At 40.9% G+C, this 19102-nt stretch overlaps 1 protein-coding gene across 2 annotated transcripts in view; it reads right to left on the bottom strand.

Moving 5' to 3' along the window:
* Window positions 1-1285: 1285 nt before the first annotated feature.
* Window positions 1286-19102, bottom strand: part of LOC147062645 (interleukin-1 receptor accessory protein-like 1) — an 87346-nt gene continuing 69529 nt past the window's right edge. Inside the window, exons 7-12 of one of the 2 annotated variants that reach the window (XM_085922932.1) lie at window positions 11791-11923; window positions 9933-10078; window positions 8151-8297; window positions 6439-6609; window positions 4801-4845; window positions 1286-2979 (exon numbers count right to left, since the gene is read on the bottom strand). In XM_085922932.1, coding sequence (XP_085779058.1) covers window positions 2249-2979; window positions 4801-4845; window positions 6439-6609; window positions 8151-8297; window positions 9933-10078; window positions 11791-11923 — 1373 coding nt within the window. In that variant the 3' untranslated portion in view covers window positions 1286-2248. The remainder of the gene's footprint in view (window positions 2980-4800; window positions 4846-6438; window positions 6610-8150; window positions 8298-9932; window positions 10079-11790; window positions 11924-19102) is intronic. The other variant, XM_085922922.1, reaches the window with a different exon arrangement.

Here is a 19102-nt window from a genome sequence, read left to right as displayed (position 1 = left end):
TTCCGCTTTGTCTGTTGCCTAGTGCTTAGATCTCAACCCATCAATTGATTTCCACAGATTCATTCCTAAATCTTATATAGAAAGTCTTTCCTAAATATATTTTATATCTGCAAAAGCGGAACAAACTCAACATTTTGTTCCATCACCACATCCTGTAGGTGTATTTATTCATTATGGCGACACCTCCTGTGCTCGAGTCTCCTAGTTTCATTTACGCTCATGTTGCCAAGGGTAATAAGAAAGAAAAGTTGCAGTCAGAACACAAGTGCATTCCCACTTTTCACACAGAAAACATCTACAGAGAACACACAACATCATCCTGAGTTTGGAGGCCAAAGCCCTAATGTTTGCACTACTGTAATAAGTGACATCTGTCCTGCTGGCCAAATGGAATGGTGCCCAGGCAGCAGAGCAGTCATACGGGGGGAAATGATGGCTTAGCCCTGGTCCGACTGGAGGAACCGCATGAAGCAAATGTTTTGCGTAATGATGTGGCTTCTCCTTTCCTCCATCTCTCCATCTCCAGTGGAATTGTTGCCTTGAGATGCTGCCACAGTGTCACAACTGGCCTTTTTAATGATGGAAATGTACATATTGTGCAAATGTCTTGGGCCTTCACTAGCTTTGCTGTTCTAATGGCCTTTATCAAAACACTTTTCTGATGGGTAATACATGGGGCCAGGAAAAAAATGGCAAATTATGGTGAGAATCTGGACAGAAGTGCAGATACAACATTCTATTTTCAATGTTTGAATCAATAGTGTCCTGATTGCCTCCAGCAATTATAAATGAATGACGTTTGTTTGGCACTGGCAGAAATATGCCCTCTTTTGAGGGACATCGGCTGCTAAAACAACACATGATGTGGCCCAAGACTTTTGAACAGTAATAAGCTTTTTTTTAATTTTTTTTTTTTTTAATAAAAGACAGTGAATAACCCATCAGAGGGGGCGAGCTCTACCCACTGCATTACAAAACTCTGCTCTACTCTTAAAGTCCTTCTGTCGCACAATTACAAAAATAGACTCTTTTCATAAAATAATACACAATTAAACTTTTCTGTGATAGAATCATTTGTTAGGGTAAATAAGTCTGTTGTTATCTCAAAGAAAACAGCAATGTTAGGCTATAGCACCGTATTTCTCAGGTACCACTGCCATCCATTATTGGGATTGGTGACTCCTGAGTTTGTGTCCTTTACAGTGGTTGGAGCAGCTGAGACTTTGCTCCCGGAGCTCCATCCCACCACCGTTAATCACCCCCCCCCCCCCCCCCCCCATTATCGATGTGTGATGCATTTCACAAGCTTCAGAAAACAAACAAACACAAAAAGTCCCAAACGGTGACACAGAATATCATTAAAAAAGAAATGCTACAAAGAAATACAAACACTATGTACATGACCCTGTATTTCAGCATTTTCCCAGCCATATTAACCGGTGTTGGCTTAAGTAACATGATGGTTTTTACAGGCATAGCGCAAAAAAACTTGCTCCTTTTTTTTTTCTAAATTGTTGTTCAATGTGACAAAACAATCCGTGCATCATTTGTTCTTTCCCCTTCCAGTTGGTAACAGGAAATCAAAAGCAAAAAGAGTGCCTGATTATTTTCATATTGCTGCTGTTGGGCCAAAACCAATAGTCATTTTTCAGCAAACGGCAAATATGGCTTGTTTGTTCACCCATTAACATTGCATCATCAAAGAGGGCAAATAGATGAAAATAGAGCCATAAGGCCTAATACGTACATTACTGCAATTTATTGAGAATCATGATGGTAAAATTGAAATCTGGCATATTTTTGTCTACTTTTTTGTTTGTTTGATTGTTTTATATTATGTGTTGAATGCTGCCAACTCTGCATCCATTGCAGTCTGGTTGTCCTGGAAGGGGAATCCTCCCATCTGCGGTCCCTTCTCAAGGTTTTGTCATTTTTCCCCAGTTAAGGTTTCATGAGTTTTTCCTTGCCCTCCTTGGAGTTAAGATCAGGGGATGTCGAGAATAATTGTCAAATGTGGCCATGTGAAGCCCTTTGAGACATGTTTGTGATTAAGACCTGTATAAATAAAAGATATTTTACTTAATGTTTGAAAAGAAAAAAACTGAACAAAAAAATCAGTGACACCGTTTTTTTTTTTTTGTATTTTGATTTTGAAAATGGAAAGAACAAATGACACGATTGCAAAAACCAATCCAACCCTGTCTCCTGGATTAGTATGTCGCATGTTGCAATGAGGGATGGTTATGTGTCACCAAATGACGCTTGATATACTGGTCTCTCGGGGCAGAAGCGGCAGCAAGGCGTTGTTTCCGTGTCCTTCCTCTAAACTCTGTTGCCGCGGCGACTTGGACTGCGGTCGCTGTCCATTCAGGAGTGTCATGGGGATGTTGCAGTATGTATGCTGCTGGTTTCGGCCAGACGACAGGTGTGGAAGAGTCCCCCCTGGTGGCAGCTCATAGTCATAACTGCGGTAGTAATGTTTCTGTCTCATCTGGGTGTGATACGAGTTGTGAAAGTTGGAGCGCAAGTCCGGGTGCGCCGTTGCCATGGCAGTGGAGGTGGCAGCCGCCATGGACATCGCCGATACCGCCTGGAGCTCGCCAAAGGGACCTTGCTCGCTCACATCCAGCACTTGCTCGCGTGAGATACTCAGAGGCTCAGTGCGTTTGAAGGGCATCTCGAAGATCAGCTGCTTCCAGAACTTGGAGTCTAGCTTGTTGCTGGGCGAGCCGCGCCATTTGATGACTGTCAATGTTTTAATAGTGTGTTTGAGGGCCTCTACTTCCTGGTAATTCATGATGCCACGCAGCTCAGCACACTCGATGAGAATGACCTTGATCTCGCCTGTCACCAGCATATTGCGCAGACGAGTCTCCAGCTCAAAGATGCTCCACCCCCTCCGCACCACATAGCTGGGTGTCAAAACGATGATGAGGCGCTTGCTCTGGTCCACACAGCGGGCAACATCCTCGATGTAAGCTACAATCACATACACAAAAAACACACACGATCACTTTCTGTCAGACAGAGCTGCTTTGGAAATACTATTTGCATGATTCATTTTTTTTTTGCTGGCACGCTAACTACCTGAGCTGCTTTCATTTTAAAGAGTTTAAAATTAGCTTTTGGGGACGTGGATTAAAAACCTTTTGTTCACATCCAGTTTGAAGGGATTGTTACACAGAATTACACATCCAAAACAAGCACAGGGCTGAGGGGCTCAATTGCTTGCCTGACAATAAACACTAAGACGAGATAGCCAATAGGGACACCTCTCTCTAAAAACATAATGCATGTAAAGTCTGGTTCATCTTGGAACAATAAGCCCCTGCATAATTTGCATTTTTATGTTGGTTGTGTGTAGGTAAGATGTGATCCAGTACAGCTGCATCAGCCATTAAGTGACATGTCGGCAGTGTGACAGTTACACAGAATTTAATGAGCTTAACAGATAAAATAAATATGGCACAGTAAAATGACAACATCCATTGTTTTCTTCTTGGAAGGTATTAGAGGAAGACAAGCTTTGTTTTGAGGGAGGTGAAATACAAAGACATTTTGTGTGACCGTTGTCTGCAAGTGTGTCGAGAGCAACCCTTAAGGCCATGGGTGTCAAACTCAAGGCCCAGGGGCCAGATCGGGCCCACCATGTCATTCTACATGGCCCGCAAGATCAAATCATGTCACCTCTCATGATTCTTGCTAAAATCTGTACCATAATTTTTAATTTGCATGTGTAATGAATAATAATGTTGAGATTTCGTAAGAACTTTTCAACCCTTTTTACAGAAAATTAAACAATAATTAAAGAAAATATTATAAAACTGGTAATCCATCTCTGGTAATCCATCTCTTTGTTGTGTATATGTATTAATGCAAACTATTAAACATTTATTTGGTATCACTGTCATAACAGTCCTCTGAGAGAAGTCATAATGACGGAGTGTCCCGCAATAAAAACATATTGTGAGCTGTACAGAATATAATTCAAAGTGAGCAACTTGCGAAACTGGGTGTTTTATGTTCCTGAGACTGTGAGATTGAGTCAGTTTGATAATAAATTGGCATTCCTATTTTTGCAGGCTAATTTCAGCTGTTAGCTCAGTAGTTGTCAGTCCGTCCAATCTTCAACCGCACTTTGAACATATCAACAAGTGCACCATGTTTTTTTTTAGGCCTTTACAGATCCATGGTCGACAGTGTTTCTTACTATCAACTTGCTAGATTCTGATTTCATGGGTAAGTCAGAAAAAATCGATAATTGGTATCACAAAAGACCGATTTTAAATCCAAACTACTAACATTTGCCCTTCCAATAAAATTTAAATAAACAAACAAACAAACAAACAAACAAACAAACAAACAAACAAACAAACAAACAATAAATAAATAAATAAATAAATAAACAGACGGACAAACACCTGAGATCACTCTCATCTCCTATATGTTACAGGATCGTACGATTTTAGATCATTTGTTGGAAGCATGTGAGTGAAATAGTACTAATAAACATAATATGAAGCAAAATTTGCCTTTGTTGCCAACTCATGCAAACCATTATTTGCTTAAAGCCAGTCAGAACCGAGTCATCATTATACGTTGTTGAATTGGCTTCCTTAGAGAGAAATTGAAGTGCAATGGAACAAAATGGAGTAAAGCAAGTTAGTTCTCTCAAAACAGACTCAGGGGACCAAGTTGATTGCACCAAAACAGTCAGTGAAAAAAAGTTGGATTAGTTTTTATTGTGCATGTCCAACATACTTGATCTTCCTGTGTTGAGCCCCAAGAGAAAAAAAGTACCTCTAAGTAGTCTGGTGTCATCCTGGAAATGATCACTGGTGAAACCTAAACATAAATATTCAACATTGAAAGGGCAATGAATAGATTTGCAGTCAACACAAGCAACTTTGTGAATGTAGGGACGTTTTCTGCCCGCAACCGATGGTATGGCGTTAAGCTCTGCCATTACGATTTAATATGGGATGCGTAGCATAGAAAAGCAGAGGAGTGTCAAGTACACTGGCATACCAAAAATAATCTGGTGTACACGTTACTTATCTCAAGTAATTCCGGTAATTACAGCAATTTTGAGGATGAAGCACGAGGAGTATCGTCAACATGGCGAGTTTGAAAAGTGAAGAGGATCTAATTGAAACTGAAGAAAAATGGAGCTCTGCCGTAAATAGTAGTAAACCGTGACAAACTGCGTTGCCTGTAAGAAATAAAATTGCCTATACTAGCCATTTAAACCTAAAATATACCATAGAGTATTTTCCCCAAATGATTTAATGTCAATTTAAAGTCATCTTACATTAGCTAGTATAACAAATGACAGATCATATTTTTCGAAAAACAAACAAACCATAAAATGAACCCAGAGAGCAGATAGATGCAGCAACCTCTCTCTCAAAATTTCCTCTCCTAAACTTAGCTCCATATTTATATATAAAAATGAGATGAATCGCTTCAGTCTCATCACTTAGCCCTAAGAAGCCACAAGAGGTCGCCAAAGCCATGTCTAATAAAAAAGAAAAACGGTTTCATATTAAGACAGCACAGAGGCATATTTTCTATGACTAGGTATTAGTGGATAGGTTCTGGAAAAATATCAGCAAATGGGTAAAATTCCCCAATAGCCGCGGTAATACTGAAATGGTATTTTTGTAATGAGTATGAATCCAACGCTGCATAACTCAGAGTAAACAAACTCCTTGCATTTATATGCCATTGTTCCCATATTAGGGCCACTTCATACCGAGGACATATTCAGTCAGAATTTCTGGGCTTGGAACTATCAAAATTAGTGATGGTGCTGCGCGTGCAACAACAGAAGGATGCAAGTGTAATGATGATGCCATCCAAGTAGTCGGTCGACATTATGAGGTCATCAGAAATGAGCTGGAAATGGAGGTGGTGGCAGGTGAGGTCATCATGGACTGATGATGGTCTTCCGGAGGGAAATTTCACAGCATGCACCAAGAGCTTGTGTACTGCATAGCATGCTGTAAGTAAGATGTGGCTAGGGACCATGGACGGGATCAGTTGCTTCGCGGCTTCCTGCTTGGCTAAAATTTGCTGAAGAATCTTTTAATAAACTGTCGTCTTGGCAGTCATACAATTTAGAGTTCAAGCAAATCCCTTGGTAAAAATGTCGCTCTGAAATCAGGAGGAAAAATAACAAAACACCATTATATACGTATCTCCTATATAGCTACTTTTTGGGAGACTTTTCAAATGAAAAACTAAATGTATGTTTGAATCCCTTTGAATCCAGGAGCCCTCCATGGTCTCAACCCATTTGAGCTCATGTCTGACAGAACACTTTACTGGGACAACTTTTGATACAGCACAGCATCAAAAGAGCACGCCACGACACCAGTGTGCAGACATCAGCATGCCACACAACACGTGACGCAACGTGACAGAGGGAGAGCTTACTTCCTGTGGGGATCAAGTCCCTGTCTGGAATGAAGAGTTTATACCCATAATGCTTCTCCAGCACGTCAGGCAGGATCTCCAGGGCAAAGCGCTCTTCCTCGCGTGTTTCCTGACTCCACTGGTCGGGGTCTACTTTTGTGTAGGACAGGTAGGCGTCGTAATCTTTGTTATCTGTGGGCGCATACGCACATAGAAATCGGTCAGGGACTTTTGTCAAACATCTCTCCCTACATCACTGAAAAATACAAGCCCCATAAACACAAACAAACACCCTTTGAAAACAAGCACACACACTTGAACTTGAACTTAAAAAAATCATTCCAAATCTTGACTCTTATACTTTTGCGCCGACAATATATTGAAATATAAACAAATAAGCTGCTGATAGCCAGACTCGAGCACACTTGTTATGGTGGGACGGTGTTTGGACTGAACAGGATTTAATAATCTTCGTGTGGGGAAAAAGCTGATTCTAATTCTGTCACAGTTTCACTGTGTTGTGTAACTTTAGTTCTTGATAGCGGGTAATGCTCTGGTAACACGTACCCTCGCTAAGAGGCTTCCACTGACTAGCAGCAATTTTACACCAGCTTTTTGAAGGCGTTGTGTTGGACGTTTATTAATGAGGCTCATTTGCATAGAGGTGAGCAATTTCAACACCAGTGAGCTCATTTCAATAGACGCAAATTCTATCAGCGCACCGAGACGCATTCTGCCTGACATGGTTGTTTGTCACGCATTTCAACATTGGTGCATGCTTTCTGGATGAGACGCTATCTGCTTGCTCCATTTTTACATGAGTGCTCTGCAAAAGTGACGCAATCCTTGAATGAATTTGGGCCGAAAGATTGAATTTTAAACATGGCATTCCTAAACCGGTGCATTTGACTCTTCAGTCTTCTTCCATTGCTACTTACTGGGGTGGAGGCAAACCAATGAAAATCCAACCGCCAACTGCCTGACATGCATTTCATTCGGACATTTAAGAAAAAGTTAGATTTACAAATACAAATTTAAATAGGAATAGTGTATATGTCAGTCTCAAGTATCTGCTACATAACAATTGTGCATCTTCAGGAGTTGACGCTGCTGAGGAACTATATAGGACACAGTGCAGCAGTGTTGGCGCTCACTGTATTAGAGATGGATAAGTTCAGGCGTGTGGGGGTGCTGCATATGCAAGCGCACTCAGAGCCTGCGGTTACAGATTGAACTGCTGAACTTGTAGCGCGAAGCGCCAGCTGAGGCGAAGGCGTAATATGTGCTGTCTTTTTTTTTTTTTTACATTGATTATACAAGTCTATGAAACTGGAGCAAGTCAAAGTGAACATTCAGGCTGTAATCAGTTAGGCTAATTGTTTGCAAGTGCAATTGACAAACATCATTATGACAGCGTGGTTGTGCACAAAGGGTCACTTCTCGGCTTTTCACACCTTTTCTAAACCCTTGCCTGCTATTGCTGCTCAGTTTCTTCCACAAGTGAAAAATGTCAGAGCTGAAAAATGTATCATGTGCAGGGAGCAAAGGGCAAAAACACAGCAGAGCTGTGCTTGATCAAATTGATGTTGGCATTGAAGATAATGCGCTGAAGCTGACGGACGCTCTGGAGAACAACAAAGTTTGCGCTGAGAAATAGTTTGGATGCAATGAGGACACAAACGCATGTGCTGTGTGGGAGTTGCCTTATGAAAAAAAAAAAAAAATCCTCCTACCTCCATCTAAATCCTCACTGCCGAAGTGGTTCCTGTAGAAAAGCATGAGCTCAATCCTGTAACACTTGTACAGTGTCACCAGGCAGATGAGCAGCATCAGGATGGCTCCCAGGCCGCCGGCCAGTTCCACTGTGTACATGATCTCAGCTGAGAGGGCAAATGCAGAAAGACAAATCCATTTCGGATCTGTTATATGACCCGGAGTGGCTAATCCAGAGTTTTTATGATGGAGACCATTCACGGTCATGGTTTCATGAAATAAAAATGCACAACATGTATTCAAAATACAAACAGGAACAAACCCAAGTTAAAAGTAGCGAATAAATTGTGAAGGGATTAGCGTCATTGTGCTTTTCACATATGGTTTAAATATATATTGTGTCATCAATTGCGGCATGTAAAATGTTGCTCATTTTGATGGGCTGTTAGCTAGCAAAATGCAAATTTAGATTTTTTTTTTTTAGACACACCCTTGATAATAAGACTAAAACTATATGTCATTAAAAGATTGTGAGCTTTGAAACTTCTGGGCTGAAAATGAGTCGCACTCCAGCCATGTTACCATGTGACACTGTCATGCTGAACAAAAGTACGCAGGTTCAGTGAACAATTACCCTAGATTCTAGATCTCTTCTCGGGCCTACAAGATCAATGGGTGGCACTTGGGCTTAGCCTCGAGTAAAAACAAGTCTGATCTCCGGTATCTGAATGACTCATGGCCCACGACACATCACAAACCCAGCGATGCTGGTAAACAACAGCTCTGACTAACACGCCATTGAAGATCAGTCCTGCGTGTGTTTCAATGTGTGAGTGTGTGTGCGCGTGAGTGTTTGTGGAAAGGGAATGATGCTCCAGGCTGCTCAGATCCTATCGAGTTGCTCTCCCTCCATCCCCAATGCAGCTGCAGGCACAGAATTGGTGTGTCCATTTGTCTTGGCAACATCTTTCAAAATCTGCTAACACCACCTGTACTTTTCCTCATTGTCGCCTGTGAAGCCTCCTGGACAAATTCACTTCTCGGACCTGAATGCAAACTCTGGGACCACTGAATCTTGAGAGAGATGAGGTGTGGAAAAGGGAACGTTCTTTCCTCAACGATGAAAAGACTCTTATTCTACTTTTGAATACAATAAGGACACTACAAGGTTCAAGACTCACTATCTTTTCTCCCTGAGAAAAAACAAAACAAAACAAAACTTTTTTTCTTAGACCCAATACAAAGTCAAGTTTAGACTTGCTCAGCCTACTGCTGGAAATCCTGTGGTTTGTTGACATGAAATATTGTTCAACAGTGATATTGAAAATCAATGTGTCATCTTTGTATTATCTATGAAATATACAGGGGATGTTTTGGGAGTCTGTCCTAACGCTTCCTCGACTTTCATCAAAAGTACTTACTCCTCTGCTTTACTTCTTCATCAGGAGAATTTGATAACCAGGCAATCAATAATACTGAAGCAACCAGTCATAATGCATTGTTCTTGTTACATTTATGGTATTCTAGTGATGGGAAAATGAAGCTTCATGAACCAGTCTTTGGCTCCTCTAGATGGCAATGTTGGTTTGAAGTGAGAAATGGCAACTCATTCAACTCTTTGGTGAACAGAAAGTGTCATCTAGAAGTCTACGTAAACACAACAATGGCTTCATGAATCATCTTGAAGCTTCATTTGCCCATCATTACTATTCACCATCCCGAAAGCTTCAGAGAAGCAACAACTTTAAATCAAAGGTCTTGAATCCATGGTCTGGATTCGCCGGAACAAAAAGAAGCTCTACCTTTCTTGACGATCTGGATGTTTGCCTGTCGCCGACCGTTGCCATTTTCTACGATGCAAGTGTAGTTTCCCAAGTCGCTCTCCTCCAGGGAATCGATGGTAAGTGAAATGGAGACCTCTTGCTCCCCCAAGTGCTCACGTACCGTCCTGGAGCAGAGCAGTGCCAAATGTAAGGTTAGATAAATGAAGGCCTTTGAAAATCAGCTTGATGTTTGATTCGCTATTCTCCCCATTGGGCATAGCAAACGCAGACACGTTAATCTCTGCTGTGACAAATGAATGCAAATATTCAGCTGTTTTGTGTTTGAAATAAAGAATGGCAGATGTATCAACAACAGTTCTGGGTGTGCATGATCGAAGGATCAAAGTGCAACACAACAGTTGCGATGGTGAAATCAAAAAGGCTTTCTACTACATTTAGAGAAAGTGTATCTTTTTTTCTCCACTGATAATATGTAACCATACAAACTGCAGAACGAGCCTATGTACAACTGAAAATGAACTGTTGTAGTGTACTTGCATGCCTTTTTCCCTCAAACTGTACTTGCAATATTGCTGCTCAGTAGCAATCCTAAAATACCACAAAGACCTTTGAAAAAACAATAACTCCACACTGTCGGGGGAGGTCAGAAAGTCATAAACAGAGGATTGAGTCTTTAATAAGATATGGATTTTCCTCATCCCCAAAAATATATTTTTTGAGAAAATGTGGTATGTGTGCACATCCTCAAATCAATAAATCGTGACCTGAGAATAAGAAGTCTTAGACTAGAGTTTTCTATCAGGCTGGAGAGAAATGAAATATTTTACGGTGACAAATATTTCTGTACTGTTTCAAAACTCTGCACTAGCTGTTTACACCTGTTATTTAATGTTAGCGATTGGCTGGCAACCAGTTCATGGTCTCCCCGCCTACCTACTGCCCGAAGTCAGCTTAGATAGGCTCCATCACCCCAGCTACCCTCATGAGTAAAAGCAGAACCGAAAATGGATGGATGGATGGATGATATTACGAGGGGAATATAAAGAGCCCCATTTCCCTCTATTTTCTGAGAAAATATAGTTATGTTTTTTTTCCCCCAATCTATTAATTGTAAAAAAAAAAAAAAAAAAAAAAAAAAAAAAAAAAACAGCAGCAATTGGGATGTGTGAGGAAACCAGAGTGCCAGTATTATCAGTATTTTAATGAACAAACCTTTTCAAAAAATGTGATCTTTTATATTTTTAACCGTATTTTTCATAAACATTGAACTTTTATCTCCAAATGACCTGGCCCATCTATTACTCTTATCTCAAAATGAAATAAGTATGCACATCCCTGCTCTGGGGTCATATTTTCATGTTTCCTGGCTTGTTTCCTGGCGAGTTGCTCACCTCTATCATGCTGCCACCTTGAATTCTGTAGGCTCTAATTGGTCCTAGTGTCTTTCATAACAAGAGAGTTGTGCTTCGAGCCAGGCAGTGCATGCTCACAGTCGTCTGCAAATGCCAGGTCACCGACTAGGACCCTAACTCCTCCACCCAGCCGTGTCATACTGCTCACAGTTAACCTTTTCATTAGGCAACATTTGTACACAATAGTGGTTTCCTACTTCACATCGACTACAATGTTTTCTTCACAATTTTACCTAAAGGGAGTCATCCATGAAAACATCTCCAATTAAGCTGTTCTCACTAACAGAATGTCAGAATGAGTGTCTATTATTGCGGTTCCTTGCATGATGTCCCCTCGCCTGTTTTCTCTGCCCTCACTGAGTCCTACTTTGTGTCGATGCAGTTACCCCTCTCACGTAGCAGAGAAAGCTACACTTACCATTTTACAACCTTAATTAATGAACACCTTCCACGAAAGGACTTACTTGATGTCACTCTCTCGTACCCGTTCCTCATCCAGATCTTCAATAAACTTTTCCGCCTTCATCCAGTAAATGAGTGGGCTGACATCACCACTGTACCCAAAGAACGCTCTGCATGTCAGGTTGACTGGACTTCCTGTGGGACGACAGGGGACAGGAGGTATGTTGATTGCTTCAATCTGTAATCATCTTTCACATTCCAGACGGAACAGTCACTGTGACACATGCAGCACTGCACGATTAATCCTGTTCAGTTCCAATTTGACACAGTAGGATTAACTCCCATTCTGCTTTTGATGACCATCCTATTATCAGGTTCCCCTCCAGTGAAAACATCATCTCGTTTTGTCAATAGGGGCAAACAAAAGCAGACTCAAACTCACCTTTTGCTGAGACTGGTCCAGGCTTGTTGTGAACCCTCTTTTTTTAGTTCATTTTCCACTTACCTCAGGTGACAGGGGATTTGATGTAACGCAATCATCTATTCCCACCGCCATCTGTATCAGTCTTCTGGTACATCTACCTTTTTGCTTTTTCCATACTCTTGTGGCTTAAACAACAATGCACCAATCACAGGGAAATGTGAAGGAGCTTAACTTTTCAATGGTCTTTTTGAATTTGGACTGATTGAATCATTCAGATCAGTACTCAGAAATGCTCTACTGAATTGTCCACCTTCATCGTGAAGAAAACACAAAGTAGTGCGTTTGATAACCATTTTTAAATTGAAGGCAATCAACCAACCAAAAAAGATGTTGAGCTGAATCACAAGATTCTGTAATTTATTTTTGTTTTCTTATTTTGTTGAGGCACAGGCAGTATTTTTGATTCTGTTGGTGCTGTTTCCACATGGGTTGTTTCCCTAAAGAAGGCTGGCTGTGGTTTGTTTTCCGTCTATTGCGATCCCCCTGAATGTGCACGGTTTCATTTTGCAGTTTTCCAATTGAGAAGCCAAGTGTTCTTGATTCATCCTGTTGAATTGGGCACTAAGTGTGAATTACCTACGTATGTCAGGTAGTTATTCAAAACATATTGTATCATACATTATTGATATGAAATTCAATTATAAATAAGCCTATTCCAGTTTTCTGTTCAAATATTAACAGCAGTTGCACTGAAAGAAATACATTTTTAGTATAACTGTGCCTCAGTGCACAAAGCACATAACCCTATGTACAGCTTGGATGAGATGGCACGACCTCAACGCAACCAAATACCCCCGAGATAAACGAAAACACATATTGTGCCACTGCCACAGAGCTCTAATGCAGAATACTTAAGATGTTCTATGAGTGGAAATGGATAATAAGCAAAATATGTCCACAAGGCATGTTCATATGCTGTATCACATACTGGTCTGATGTTTGAGAGCAAACAAATACATAAATAAGAGATCAGGAATTCCATAAAGAAGCTGGTGCATGGATGCTCAGAGAAGCACTGCTTGGCAAACATCCAGCAGTATAAAAAAGATGATTCAGCAAGTCTTTGTGAGCAATTTTTTTCTCCTTGACCCTGTGGTGAAGACTCAGGCGGCTGTGACATTGTTGATAATTCTGTGTATAATTGGCTACTTGCTACTTGGGAGACGATAAAGACTTTATTTTAACAACTCTGCCTCTTAAATTGAAACACAATTGAAAAACAAGTTTGGAGAGTAACCAAAGGATTTTTTTTTCCACGTCTCCGGACACGAATACAAGGGCTATACATTTAAAACTGAGTCTGGGACTTTTCCATTCCTATTTGGACAAGTTGCTATTTCTTGAAAACTCCACTGGGGGGCTCTAAAGGGCTAGTAAGTAAAGAATCCACAAAAAGAACAAGTTAAATAAAGTAATAGAACAAGATTCCTGAATGTGACTTGACAGCATGTCACTCCACAGGGTGCCTACACAGCTCGTACAACATGTGCTCTACTGTATGTGGCAAAGATAGAATCATAGGACAAACTAATCACGTGTGCAACATAAAATGAATCACTAAGAATAACAATAGCATTTTTTAGGCTTTGGTACACAGGACTGAAGTTCATCCATCAGATCTAAACAATCAAACCAGAAGCAAAGTAGAAAGATGGCCCTGAAAAAAAAGGGGGCATTGAGTGAACAGGAATAACACTTCAGAAGTGAGATTTCCTTTTTTGAGAAGCTCAACGGTAATGAGGTCACATGCAGCTCCTCGCCTCGTGTTTTTGACAAGGCAGGAAGCAATTAAAGGCAGAAAAACTGCACAGAGAACAGCACAGTAATTGTGGGAGCTACTATGGCACCTTCAGTACGGGTGACTCAAAAATCTGGAATTTTGACGATATATGGTTCGACTGCATATTAAAGCTAGATCAATGCTGAAATGTGCAGAGCATCAAGGTGTTTATAGTTAATCTCATTTAATTTCATTAGACAAATATCACTGAGAGAACAGAGCTTCACGCTATCACAGAGAAATTTCTGAAAGCATCACATGGCCCCGAGTGGCCGAGGAGGACCATCCCTGACACATGGAAGGGTTAGAGCATCTAATTGCCATGGCGAGGAGACCTCGCTTGTCAGCGGCGGCTGTGGCAGATGTCCCATTTTAATTGATACTCTGAAGAGAATTTCACTGTGTTGTTTATGAAAGCTTGCACCTCTTCAATCACATTTTCTATCGCCTTTTGCATGGTCAATCTCTTGTAGTCATACTGAGGCAGCATATCTCATTATCGTCTGCCACAGTTTCTGTTAATTACTAGATACCAGCAGAGACAGACGCTGTTCATCATTTTCACATATGGCAGTCATAAAACTGATTTCCGATGGTTCGTTTTGTTAAGAGTGAGCTGTCTGGAAGAAAATATTCTATCATTGTTGAATAATCCATGACAGAGAGATAAATAAGCGAATAACAAGCACAATGGCAGAACAGGAGATGGCATTTGTAAAGATTACGAGCAGCTGTGACACACACAGGATGTTGACCAAACGAGCGGAAAAAGCGCCATTATTCTGGGTGATCCATCCAACAGTTGTCAACTATGTAATGATTCTGTTGCTTATAGTCTTGCACAGTTGGATTCTCCAAATGAGAATCTCATTGGGCATCAGTACACCCTGAGCGGACTCCCGGCCGGGCTGGTGCATCAGCTTGAGCCTCTCTTTGCAACTTTTTTTCTTCTTCACTTCCTTGTACTCGTTCTCACGAGCCCTGTCCGACTTAGGCACAACAGAGCTTCGCAAAATGAGAAAAATGAACTAATTATGCCACATTGTAACAGGTCTCAAACAATAGTGACATTCAAGAGTGGCATTTGTTTTCATGGTATTTTCACCACTTTAAATTAATTACATTGCATAAAAATTACAGGCAAAGTGAAGACAAATCGTTAGTATCAATTTGTAAAAAATATAATGACCATGTTTGGAGATAAGAGGTTTCCGCCGGACAGCCACGATATATGAATATGTCGAGTATACGTAAATATCTGGTGACAGTTTTTTAATTGTAGCATGCATAATGGTGTGTGGTGCTTAATCCTTGGGTGAAAGTTGCCATCTATAATTTTCCTCAATGGTCGAAATTCCGTCGCGTTAACGGTGTCGGTCTGCGTGCAGCGGCCTTGAATAAGTCTGACATGTTATTATCAGGTTTCATAAGAAATTTTGCACTGCTGTGCAGTTCATCCTTGCTTCAGTCAAAAGTTGGCGACACAAAACCCGCTGCAACTGTTTAATTTGAAGTTTGACATTATCACGGCAAGCATCTCTGTAATCCAGTGCAGTTTCTTCACTGATCCCCCCCTCCCGCCAGTCTGAGAGTGCACTAGCCAGACTGTCTGGCTGTGGGCTTTGCAGTCACCTCTTTTTGGCCTCCACTTCATCATCAAAATTCTAAAGATGATCGGCCTGGCTTTTTCACCACATTACATGCAGGTAACAATATAAAGCCACGCAGAGGCACTTCACATACACACAGAGTTTGGAGATAATACAGAAAAATGTTAACAGAATTGCTGAGCACTTGAACACCCTTGCCATTCATTTAGTAATTAAAACTGTGATTTTTTGTTTGTGGTAGCAAAATATGATTGCAGAGCACCACCATGAACTAAACGGAGGAGAAAATACTGTTTAGCACATGGAACACATTGAATTCCATATAGTATAAATCTTTACTAACTACTACTCCTATATCTACCTAATGAGGATTTCATGAGGCAGATGTGATGGTTTTCCCAATCATTGTATATATTTTATCACAAGCAAACAAGTTTGTAAAGCTTGTGATTCCAATTATCTGTGTGTGTGCGCGCAGTACATTAAATTGAGTAAAACAGCACACGTTGGCTGTGTGTCGCCTGAAGAAAACAAAAGATTTGTCCCCAATTATGACACGGGATTAGTCCCAAATATTAACTGGTAATGAGCAAGCGTGATTGCCAATTGATAATAAGTGAGTCATTTTTTCTCATGGCTCATAATCACTCAGGCTGGGGCTTTGGATAACTCTTTTCAACTTCTTTGAAAAGATTATCAGACAGGGTAGATGTGAAAAGTTGAAAATGTCATTTGCTGCCAGTGCTTAATTGTTACATATTGAAATACCTCGTCTACTTATGCAACAATTAGGTCAGAGGAGAATTGTAAAATTGACATTCCATTGAATTGTCTTTTTGAGCATTTTATTATCCAATATGCAAGTCGAAATCATGCCAGTTTTAAAACGGGGGTTGATTATGGCAAAGCGACCATTGCCATTGTCATAACGTTGCCATTAAAGTTATCGAGTTATTCCACGTGTGTGTGTCAAAGTGGTAATTGTGTGACGTCTGAGGGCTTTTACACACACCAGGTCATTGGCAATTCCATGTCATTAAATATCAGTCCCTATCACTCCAAATCATTCCACATGCTTCAATCATTTTTATACTTCAATACTTTTCAGCCCTCACGTTCAGAAATGGCAAATTTTCTGTTATTATTACAGTTGTTTCCCTCTTGTGATCATGTCCAGACAAACACAACAAGACATGTTTGAGCAACAATTTCTAATCTCCCAAGTAGGTGCTAAGGTCATCGTCATTTACAACAATTAAAATGAGCAAAAGCTTGGTTATGTGCTACTGGAATTAAAGCATAAATACTATTCAAAGCTATACCAACGAAGCATGATAGGCCTGCTGGCTGTGAGTCTCAGTGAGGTGGTAGTTGATGGGAGTTGGTGTTTGAGGGTGGATGGCTGTAACGTGCTAATGCCAGGGCTCATGGGGGAATTACTGGTGAGATTTGGAAGGAAACGCTGGCAGCATTTTCCATGTTGCTTTTAATAGACAGATGTGCAATTTTCTGCCAGCTTGTACAGGCTATGCCTTTTTTTGCACTGCATCTATTGTGCTCGCTAAATGTTAACATCATTGAATTAAGTGTCAAGTGTTGCTTGTGAGCCCTTAGGAGGGAGTTTTCATCCCTAGTCTCTCCGCTTTGTTACCAGGCCACCCGCCTGCTATCCTACAACATGACAACCCATATCTGCACAAATACGCAGTGCTCTTGGGAGGAACAAGCACAACAAAGCACCACTGGTCGTAAGCACACGTTCACCTCAGTCTGTATCTCTCTCATACATGCATCCACATAGGCACTGTGCTGCTTAGTATGTAAATGATAATGAGGTATAACCTACAATGAACATGTTGAGGAGGATAACAGCTCATTGGAATACATCAATAAAGGCCAGCTTGGTATCTGGGAGTAATGTTTTTACAATTGGGGTTGTTTAATGTGAGTTGTATGGTGCAGATGGAACACATCATTGACATTTCAGATGGACTTTGCCTCAGACAAAGTAGATCCAATGCTGATTTGCAGTTGGTAAATGTGCACATGGGGGCAGGGAACAGAACCTGCATTCTGATCACTGCCACGAAGACAAGCGGTCATCCCATACCTGCTCACAATTTATCGGACAAGGAGATAAACAGGGCCTTGAAGGAATAGCTGCAAGCCAAACGACTCTCAGGAATTATGAGCTGGAGCCGTGCCAAGTCGAGTGGGAGACCAAGGTGGGAGGAAGAGGAGCTGCACCTTATAGCCATCCCGCTATTCAATCAAAAGCGGCTTTGTGTTCCGATGCTGAGTTGGAGGGGGAGTGAGTATGGGTTGATGGAAAGATGGTTTACCACAAACGTGGCACAGATGACAGTTTCTGGGAAATCTTTCAGGACACAAGGAAGGTATTTTAGTAATTCCTAAATGGATTGATGCAGACATCTTTATGTCAAATCATGAAGTGCCATAACTGTCAAAGTTATCGGAAAGGCAGACAAGGCTCCTACCTGTTCCGTCCATGCCACAAATCGTGATTTCATGACACTTTGTCGGTGGTGGCAGAGGATCTGGCCAACTTAACAAACTTATTATTTTTGGCTCTAACGGTAGTGAAGCTGTCTACAATTTTTATACCTCAGATATCACAACTCTCCTGCGGAATCGGGTAAGCAGTGACATCGTACATTTTTGGCACCTCTGGTGTGAATAATGTTAGAGGATTGATAATGAAGGGTGATTTTTTGTAGAGATGGGTACCTGTAACCTTTGAACCAGTTTTGTTCCAATCCTCGGCACATGGAAATCAATACCCGTACTCAATGGTTCCCTTTTTTATGAACTTGTTTTTCTTTTGTTTGTGCTAGATGCAAGCTCAGCCGAGCAACAGGTGGCTGCACTTCTGTAGACAAAAATAATTACTATGGACTCCAACCAGGTTGAAGCCTATCATCTGCTACCCAGAAGAAATAGTAGTGACAAGCACTCCTAAAACAGGGCAAGATGCGCAAAAGCACAGATATCTACATAAATGAAAATCTGAGAAAGACCAACGCAGACATCGCAAAGAAACGCACGTTACCTGAGAAGAATGAAAAAAAATAGAGTTCATGGACCAGAAATGGGAAGATATACATGAAGCTCAATGAATCATCAGAAGAGGTCAAGGTACTGATGGTGAGGAGTATTGAGGAACTGGAAAAGCTTGAATAAGTATCCTCAATAGAAAATAAACTAGATTGGACTTGGAACTGAATGGTAGCAGCACAAAGCGCAAACATAATGCTCAGGGACAGTACTCAACCTACATCAAGCAACACTGGACAAGTAGTATAGTGGATACAGGAACATGAACAACTTGAACTAACAGCACAGCAGGATAAACTCTCTACAACCCATTTCAATAGCCGAAGTCTATATACAAATTTCAATAGCATTAGGGATTATCTAAACACATTCAAACAACCATTTAATATAATTACTGTTACTGAAACATGGTTTACGACTGAAAA

The sequence above is a fragment of the Syngnathus leptorhynchus genome, chromosome 1 (assembly GCF_054491065.1).
Source record: "Syngnathus leptorhynchus isolate UIUO chromosome 1, UIUO_Slep, whole genome shotgun sequence".
NCBI lineage: Eukaryota > Metazoa > Chordata > Actinopteri > Syngnathiformes > Syngnathidae > Syngnathus > Syngnathus leptorhynchus.
The sequence above is the reverse complement of the archived record's forward strand: the minus strand, read 5'-3'. Positions and strand labels throughout refer to the sequence as shown.